The 10,168-nt window shown below is 38.9% G+C and overlaps 1 protein-coding gene across 1 annotated transcript; it reads right to left on the bottom strand.

Moving 5' to 3' along the window:
* Positions 1-456: 456 nt before the first annotated feature.
* Positions 457-7,942, bottom strand: LOC116713409 (FERM domain-containing protein 5-like). The gene is made up of 9 exons (XM_032553551.1): positions 7,790-7,942; positions 6,819-6,861; positions 6,292-6,370; positions 4,127-4,224; positions 3,458-3,581; positions 2,780-2,867; positions 2,145-2,233; positions 1,062-1,125; positions 457-961 (listed from the first exon to the last, which is right to left on the bottom strand). Exons 1-9 carry the CDS (start codon positions 7,940-7,942, stop codon positions 866-868), a joined length of 834 nt encoding a protein of 277 aa, XP_032409442.1. The 3' UTR covers positions 457-865.
* Positions 7,943-10,168: the final 2,226 nt, after the last annotated feature.

Below are 10,168 nucleotides of genomic sequence, written 5' to 3'. Positions count from 1 at the left end.
GATTTATTTCCCTCTTTATTATGGTTTTCGCCATGCTTGGTGATGTGGTCCATATGATCATGTCATTAAGTGAAACTTCGCAATACAGTCCTTGCAGTGGTTCAAGATAATGGGGACCCCACCTGATCCGTAGCTCGATCCCCCGTACCCTGAAGTACACTGTATTAAAAGTCCATGGTAGAGATCTTGGGCACATAGGTGAGATTGATGCAAAATTAACCGTGTTGTCGGATCCTCTTCCTTGCCAAGGAGGCGGTGCAGTAGGGATAAATAAATGTGGCTTTATGGCAGGGGGCGTCGTGTATTCTTCACTATCCCCCATCTGTTTTACGTTTTGGAAACTGGTGGGTCGGAGATATACGAGATACTTGAGAAAATAGGCCTCGGTGAGGGGATTGGAAACAGTGAATAATATCTTATCTTGGCATAACTAAGGACAGACTCAGTTTTTAGGTTCTGATTACCTTTATTGTACAGTAAATAAAGGGGGAGACAGAAGGAAATGTCCCAATCAAACTCAGGACAGCTATGTTGAAAACTATAGCCTCTAACCATGGTGCTAGAACTCTTCCCAGCACCCCAGACTAATTGCCTTTTGTTAATCAACTTCTATCAGCTGTAGATCATGGAGATCCTGACCTGTAACTCATGGATAAGACATTGGAAGCATCTATCAAGAAAAGCACTGAAGTGTTTGGAGTCTAAAAATCAGCATGACCTCACATCTCACTTCTCCAGTTGATAAACAAGCTGAAGGGAAGGGGTTTTAAGGACACCATCGTGATGTGATGGTATCCTCTCTGACACTGTTCAGGGATGGAGAGAGGGCGAAAAAACAGCCTAATAAGATATGAAAGCTGCAGACTCACTTGTAAAACGCCTGATTCTCCACACCACACTTCCAAAGGTGCTTGCATGCCTCTGGCGTCGGCGCAAAGTATGTTAAAATGATCTTTCTGTCCTGCACAACAGAGATATGGAGATTTGCGGGAAAGATTAGCCAGCTGTGACAAAAAGCCACACTCCAAAGCAAGACACATTAAATAAATTCACTTGCTCACCTCCTTCTGATTTGCATATATGTGGAAAGTCTTGGCTTCAAATTTGAGCTTGGACACCTCGTTCCTGTCCGGGAGAGCAAGCGCAATCACGGGTACACGTACAGCCGAGCAGAAACAGAAAGCCACAACCTCTTTAAATATTCATGCAGCCACTTTGAGATCACATAAACAGCCAAGGCGCTCCATGTTTAGCTGACAAAACAAATTAGTGATAATATTCCCCAGAGGAAGGGAAAGAGAGAATAGAGGATGAGGGAAGCTGGAGAACAACTGAAGGCCAACAAAGTAAGCTATTAAAAATACACAAAAGTGCATGTTACATTTGCCATACCACCATCATACCAAGGTGGCCATACCAAGGCCACCTTGGTATGATTGTTGATGGCAACAATCATACCAGTTAAAGAAAACAAAATTACTCTGTTGTAGGTGTTTTTAAATGACCTATTATATCTTTCGCCAGTAAATGCTGTTGGTATGAGCCACTTTTCTGCTAAGATGTTCAACACATCTAGGTTCTGTAATTAGCCATCTGTTAGCCGCTGTCTCGAGGCACAGGCACAGGCAGATGAACAGGCTGTTGACAGTGGCTGTACAACCAGCTGTAGTACACATCATGTTATAAATAACAAAGAACAGGTATGTCAGACTACATAAAGTAAAGGCCTGCCTCTTTTTTTATGTCTGTGCTGTCTGATGTCCACACAAGATGCCACAGACCATGATGAGAAAGCTTTGGAGTTTTGTCATAAGAGGAAATAGATAAAGTCACTTTATAGAAGATAGATAAACATGTCCAAATAAATAAATTCCCTTTAAGTGAATCAAATTTGCTTCTGGTGTGTAACAAGGTTCTGTGATTGGCCCTAAATATTTTCTAATACACATAAATGGTTTTAGTGGGTAGACTAATGGTCTTTCAATCAGAAAGTTGCATGTTAGTTTCCAGCTTCCTCCTGTCGCATGTTGATGTGGTCCTGGCCAAGCCACTTATCCTCAAGTTACTTACTTATCTGCACTTTATATGAAGGCTTGAGTGTTAGCATATCATATCTATCTAAGAGTCTTCATGTTTGCTCTCACCATTTAAGAAAGTGAACTCTCTTGTTTCCCTGAAGAACCACAAAGCCAAATGGCGTGAAGGCGAGAAAAGCGGGGTTCCCCGACACATCCTAAAATATTTTAAGATATACAATCAGATTTAGATGCAACAAAAAACAAAACAGAAGACATAGAGATATGGACAAATTTTTGAGACACAAAGGTAGGTAAAAGGCCATAAAATAAAATTATGTTTTGTTGCAACAGTGATGGTAGGATGGAAAAAGCTTTTCTCCTGTACGATTCCCAAACAACCGGTGGCAAGTAGACAGCATTTAGTGGTTCTTAAGACTACATTAGTATTAAGAAATTATTAGACACTGTGATCAACCATTCCTCAGTATTATATTTTTTCCTACTGAACAAATGTAATCATGTTTAAAATAAAAAAATTTCAAAAATTAGGAGTGAGATTATACAACTGCAAAGAGATTTTTCTTTTCATTTTGTAACATCTTATATAGACAAGGACCAATATATAGGCCATTGTGGCAAAAATGTGTGTTTGAGCAACTTCTGCCCTTTCTGTGGCAATAGTTTAACATGACAGCTTGGACTGAAATGCCTTAGAAATGTCTAGTAATTAGTACCATGGTAGTTAAAAAACTGCTTCTCACCTTACATGGATGCGGATCAACACCATATGTCTCCAGCATCTGGGCTTTCAGCAGGAAATTTCGCTCTGATGTTTCAGGAGTCTGTCCGCTGAGAAAAAGCAACAGCCCAGATGTCAGTCCATAATGAGCCACAAAAACAGCTGCAGAGGAAAGGCTTTGCCACAAGTGGGCAGCAGTGTGTTATGCTATGCAGCATTCATCCCTAAACATCTGACTTGATTGATACAGTTAGAATCCTGTTGTGTCTGTCATTAAATATTTTAATACTTATCTATGCAGCAGCCTACATTTAACCTAATTTATCAAAAAAAAAAATGCAAGAAATATATCAATTTGTGAATTAATTCAGTAATACGTGTAATTGTGTATGAATGACATGTAAAAAAAAAACATCTGTAGCCTGAGTAACAAAAAATATTGTTTGTCTTTGCTGGTTCTACTTTATAATTTAGCTTTTGTACTGATGCTAATGCCTATTTCCAACAACAGCCATTTATAATTTCACCTATACAAAATGAATAAAAATGAGAAGATCTTACTTATCTTTTCCATCTGTTTAGGCAACTGATATTTACCAAGTAATGCTTCATAATATAGGCAATTACAGAAATATAAGGAGATGTTTAGTGATTTTTTAAAAGTAAAATCTGAATTAGACATTTATCTGTCATCTCTTACATCAGCTCAGTTTTGTGTATTTCTGCGATCCGGCGCTCCAGTTTCTCCGAGTGCTTGGGAAAGAACTGGAATTTGGAACTGTAACCTTCAGGATGCTTCCCAGGGTCGTAATCACCAATCTCAGCTAGAGGCGGCATCAGAAAAAAGATAAAAGGAAGTTAGCTCATTCCCCAATCCTGGCCGGGATTAGCTGAGGTCCTTCATGCCACATTGCCCACTCTAAGCTGACCGTGATGCTGATTTCTCTTTACAAGGAGAAGCTGACTAGGCAGGCCATCTTTAATTTATCAGCACATCTTCCACCAAACAGGAGCCTGCCCTCCCATGAACGCGGTGCTTTCTGTGGAGCTTGCTGCGCCAGACTTCAGCATCATCTCTTGGACATTTGTTTCTGTAGCTGTGCACGTCTGACAAGATCCCAGATTAAATATTGCACCAGCTGAGAACAATTATAATTTACACAAATACTAGAGAGCAAGCCAGTACAAATAAACTGAAAATTAGGTGTGAAATGATGATTACATATCTTACATAAAACCATCCGCAGGTACTTTAATGGGTTTTTTTTCAAATAACTAGAAAAGCCATCGGAAATTAGCCTTCTAGCTAAGCTAATCTGTAGAATATAGAAATCAGTGAGCAGCACTCATTTCTGTCTCTTTTACTTACCTTGAAGGATGTGGGCAGCCAGCATGGCAGCGTCTGAGGTTTTGCACAGGAGACGACCATGATAGAGGTCTCTCTTTAGCTGCAGGAAGACCAAATATCTACAAAGGACAAACATACAGTATATGTCAAAGAAGCATTCAACGCAGAAATTTTGAAAACTAGAGTAGAAGTAGCGGTACAACAAACTCAATTAATTTCAAATCACTTTATCGAGATCACCTTCCCTAAATGTGGGTTTAATGATTATGTTTGATTTTCAGCTCTTTTTTATTTTTATTTTTGTAAGAGTAGAAACACCCTACAGGAAAGAGCTGCTCCTCATGCTTGTTTTTGTAGCCTCCAAGACTAGTTTCAAACTGATCCAACCGTTTGGCTCCTCAAGCATGAACGTTAATGAGGCAACATTTGTAGCAGAGATTATGATAATGAGAAGTGGTGCTGACTATTATTTCCTGCTATCATTATTCTTTGTATTTTAGAGACACTGCAGTGGAATTACTGAACATCTGCTTTTAGGCAATAAAACAGTCAGGCAGACCTAATTTCTTCACTCTGTTACCTCCACAAAAGCTGATGACATCTATTTAAAAGTGGATATTTTTGTTGAATACAAAATGAATATTAGATCATACGACAGGACATATTTACTCTGCCTCCATTTGTTTACTTATCCTACTGTTTCTGTGCCTTGCAGAGCATTCATACCATATGAGTATTTTCCCATTTTGTCATATTACTGACGAAAATGTTTACTTTTTTTTGTGCTATTTTTAGTCCCCTTTACTTTGATAGCCCTGGATAAAATCTTACCAAATGCCTTCAGAAGTCACCTAATACATACAGTTTAATCTCCAAGAAAATCCAGCTGCACTGTGAAGATTTGTCAGAGAATATTAGCGGACAAATATGAAAACCAGGAAACACCGCAGCAGGTCAGAGAGAAGTTTAAAGTGGAATTAGACTAGTGGAGATCTTAATCAGTTATGACAGGAGTCGCTAAACACTTGATAGTGTCGACCTTCTAGTTGGACTGTGACCCCAAGCGAAATTTTGACTTAGTAGCCAAAATATATGCCACACTTTCACATTAAAAAGTGTTTAAAATGTTGCAAATCTTTTATCGTTTCCTTTTTGAATTGATGACAACATTGTGTTAATTTACCATGTAAAATAAGTAGAAATTTGTCACTGTAAAATGACAACCTTTGGAATAGCTTGTAGTGTTTTAGTCTGTTTGTAAGGCTCTAAATAATAACTCCTAAACATCAGAAAACTTTTCCAACTTCCTTCATTGGATTAAATCTCTGGGGGAAAATACACATCCTGGAAAAGCTGCTTATTTGTGTGTTTTATTTTTGTGTTTTGCTATGCAGCACACAGAACAGTCTAACCAAATCATGATGATTTTTTGCTCTCCCACCCTCTGCGCAGTGACCTCTCCACTGTCATAATCATGTATCATGCTGTCCTCCTTCCCTCTCACTCTTCTTTTTGCTTCACACTTTCAATCAGCCCTCCTTGCCCCTTATCTCCTCTATCCACTCTATTCATTATATACACTCTACATGCGGTGCACACTGACTCTCATTATGCCTCAAACAGAGTGGACTCCTCTCTCTTCAGTCGGGTAATGAAAACATGTGGACACAAGACACATTCACCAGCTGGCTGTGCTTTGCATCATCTGGAGGAAATCTGCCTTTTTTATTTCTGTAACCTAATGTGGGTATTAAGAACTGTGACATACAGTATATTCAGAAAAAATTACCAAGTTGAGGAAATGTGTTCATTTACACAGAAAAATCCTGCCTTATGTTGCTTTTAATGTGCTTTCCATTATTCTGGAGAGCTACTAGGAAAGGCTTTTATGTTTCTTGCTGCTCCTCCTAAAAACTGTAATATTTAGCATAATGTTTTCAAACCCAGTGCTCGGTCATTTTAATTATGAAATGTTTACAAGTAATGTTTTTAAAAGAACCATGTTCGGCCAGTCCAAAGGTTTCATACAAACACCTGCTCTGAAATTAAACATAAAAATAATCATTCTGTAAAAAGGTCTTTGCTTATCATCGACTGAAACAGATGCAAATTACCTCTGTAGAAGAAAAATTAGGGTAAGAAGCATTTATTAACTCCTTTTAGCTGAATGCCACCACATGTCATACCGAGTGATTTCCTCCTTGAGAGCAACAGGATCAGGAGGGTAGAACTTTACTCTCAGACACATGGTGAAAGGAGGCTGAGCTGCAGGAGACAAAGAGAAAAGCTTAGACAGCACTGTAAGGGGAAATGAGCGAGAAGATTTAGCTTTTGTACACAGAAAAGAAGTTAATATTTTTTGTCAAATGTGCTCATAAGATGTGAATTTTGAACATGTTTACAGATAAAAGTCCATATCTTTAAGAACACATGATGGTGGCATCCTTAAACCCTTTACATGCAGCGTGCTGTTTTCCCATTGTATTTTCCAGGGGTGAGGGTTAAGGGGTTTAAACAATAATGTGGAAAACCTCCAACTAATGTCTAGTGTTTTATATTTCTCTGTCTGCTGTTCTTCAGTAAAACAAACTTTGTTGCACTTAATATAATATGAACTGAAGCGAAAAGCTTTGTTGCCTCAAATTTAGGAAGGATCCGTGTTGGTTTACATACTTAAAGAGAAGTGAAGTAAACTTAAACAGAAGGTACTTACATTTCATTTGCTTTGAAATTGATTTGGTGAACTCCAACCAGTGCTGCATCAGGAATGAAAAAGAGCGACAAGGGAAAATGGCAAAATGTCTAAGCAAAAATTACCTCAGCAGTAGAAAATTCTCACATTGTGTCATTAAGCAGACACTTCCAATCTCAACTGCCTGAATGCTCAGTTGTTACTACTGACAGTTTTCTGGAGAAACCCATTCAGAAAACAAGTGATGATATAACAGAGCTGACTGTGAAGTGCAGTGGCATAAAGCTGTTTGGAATATAGATGATCTGTAAGTTTTTTTCAAGCAGATCTTTAGAAGATGTGAAGATGCAATACTGTTACATATCAGTGGAAGACACATTTCTCTGGGAGATCAACTCTTCCATGGAGACAAATGCATTCTCTTTGCAACCTTGTCGGACCCACGTCCTGTAAATGGAACCCTGATTCTGTAACATATTTTTCCTGTGGTGCATTCTCATCAACAAAATCCGCCTACTCACAGCAGCTAATATAATAGCTCTGAGCAGACGTGTTGGAGATGTAGCATTATCGTGGGTCACCTGATGTCAGAATTTCTAAATGGTTTAATCCATAAAGCAAAACATCTATGCCTCCAAGTAGAAGCACACAAGCATTTCAGTCTAAACATAATCATTTCTATGAATAAATTGCATCTATTTGCATTATTAATTCGACTAAACAAAAAGAAACACATTTGAGCATCTCTGCTTGTATTTTTACAGAGGAAATGTACATTTTTAATTCAAAGACAAACTCAGTTTTTTTCTCAGTATCTTCTTTTAAGGCAAGTTGTTGAATATTTATTGCAAATGAGAGCAATGAAAAGCCATCCCGTGGATGACCTTCTGTAGTAAAAATATTGTATATTAAGAATAAAATGAATCTAAGAATAAAATGCCTCCAAAGATCAAATATCCAAAGCCAGAGTTCAGTCAAACACAGATGCTCACCCGCTGCTTGTCTGGATCCACATATCTGATGCCAAAATAGTCTTTCTCCAGTAGGTTTAGATGGTGGCAGAGGAGGTCAAACAGATACTGTCCTTTTGCATCCCGCTGTAAAAGAGGACAGGAAAAACTACACTTAGGCCACCATCTGTGCATGAATGTTCTGGAAGATTCAAAAACAGATAAGGCTGGGGAGAGATTTAATACATGAAACTGTATAGCTTGTCTTTTTTCAGATATCTGTGGTAATAATCCACAGCCAGAACCATCTGTGTCTGAAATAAATCCTGTCACACAGCTCAAAGAGAAGCGAGAAGACGGAGGACGGATTAAAAGTGCCCCACTAGGGAGTTTTGCTACTATGTTGAATTCTGAATCTTCAAAGGGGCACAACAGCTAGAGGAGGAACACTTGAGAATCTTGAACTGGATCCAGTCAACTATTCGTAGTAGTGCAGTTCAAATACGGTTGCAGACAGTATAAGATAAACCGTTTTCAATGCAGTTAACACCTCTTAAATAATTATTTAGTAGAAAACGATGAACTGTTTCTTTTGACAAGTGTCAGTTTGCTTCAGGAGTGTCAGCCACAACAAGGTCATCACTGCACTGAGCTGGATGGAAACTAAGCTAATCACAAACCATTTTTATTCTTATTTTTAGCTAAATCTTTTGAATTTCTTTTAAAGACATGAATTTCTTTGTACAATATTACATTTAGTGGAATATGATGTTGTATAAGGATTCTATTACAGTTTAGATTCCTAAAAATAAGTAACATCTATCTATCTATTGTTGTTGCGCAACACCCCCCACCCCCTTCTGTCTCTACTGTCTCACTCTCTACTTCCTCTTCTGAGAGGGGAGATGTGCTACCAGCTCTCCTTCTAACGGGTTAATTGAATTTCCTAAATCTGCCGGGATTTACCCTGTCCAGGACTGAAGTAAACTCTGTTTAAGCTGGTTTCGAGAAACGATTCGCCTGGTTTTCTGACGGCCTACATCCAGGTGTCCCACCCTTCTTCCCCCTGTGAATTAGCCAGACTGAGCAGCCTACAGCCAACTAGTTTCACAGAGCACACCTGTTAACGGTCGCTCGTTCTCTATTTTACAACTTGCATTTGTTATTGAACCAGGTAGGTTTTAGTGACTCGGGCGAGTCCCAAGGATGACGTTTTAAATTTGGGCTACCAGCAACCTAAAAACATTGTAAACTTTTTCCTCTCCAGAATCAAACATCACAGCTATTTTACAACCATCAAAGAACTTTAAGGTGACTCATTAACTGAATGTCCACAACATCTTTTAGATTTTCTTTATGCTAAATATTTTTATTAGTAAGGCAGTTTTGCAAGGGTCAGTACAGCTTAATTCAGTAGCAGAAATAATCAAATAAGTAAAATCAATCATCTAGTCTATCTTTCCCTACTGCTGATACTAAGAACTAAAAAAAGGGAACCTTTGAGAGAGATGGACGGAGTTTGACGTTTCGAACCCCAGACCTGGCTTGATGATGAAGAAGGTGTTGCAGCAGGAGGAAGAAGTTGATCGGCGAAGGTCAGGATCTCTGCAGGTCTGATGAGCTTCTTCTCCGCATGGATGGTGAGGTCACACAGGACTTGGTGCTGGCAGGAAGGAAAGCACCAGTTCTTCTTCTTTGTCTTTGCCTTTGTCTTTATCTTCATCTTTGTCTTTGGGGTCTGAACCCAGCTGATGAGAGAAGTGCGATGTGAAGCCACAGGTTGTGGGCCTGACCGGTTGGTCTCCATGAGCGGGACAGTCTTCGGCTCTGTGGCTCCGGCTCTTCTTCAGCTGCAGAGTTCTTTGTCCATCTCTTGGCTCGAAGCTGCCCGGAGGATCCAACAAAAGGTTCCTCTTTTGCACCCACCTTTTATAGGGTTTATCCACCCTTTGGTGCGTTTTCATTGGCTGTCTGCTTAGACAGATGACCTCACATCCATCACTGTCTTACAGACATTATGTCCTGATGTCTGTGCTAATGTCTCAGGGTTGCTCAACCTCCTGTCCATTGCCTGCACAACCTTTTACCTAAATAAGGCGTTGATCATCTCTGCTCTCCTGTTAGTTCCTTGCCTTTCACCTTTCACCTACTCTCTACCTCCAACATATCAGAGATGTTTAATTGCAGTTACACCTTCTACACCATTTCAAGTTCAATGTCAAAATCACATTTATATCACATTTATTTTCTTTAGCTTCTCTGATTTATCATTCATTTATGATTTTATAACCATAACTTATATCACATTTATTTTCTTCAGCTTCTCTGATTTAGCATTCCTTTATGATTTTATAACCATAACTTATTAATTATCCTTATTATAATCCTAATGTGAGTTATTACAGATGTTTTTCTGAAAAG

Source organism: Xiphophorus hellerii, chromosome 22 (genome assembly GCF_003331165.1).
Source record: "Xiphophorus hellerii strain 12219 chromosome 22, Xiphophorus_hellerii-4.1, whole genome shotgun sequence".
Lineage (NCBI taxonomy): Eukaryota > Metazoa > Chordata > Actinopteri > Cyprinodontiformes > Poeciliidae > Xiphophorus > Xiphophorus hellerii.
This window is presented reverse-complemented; position numbering and strand designations above follow the sequence as displayed.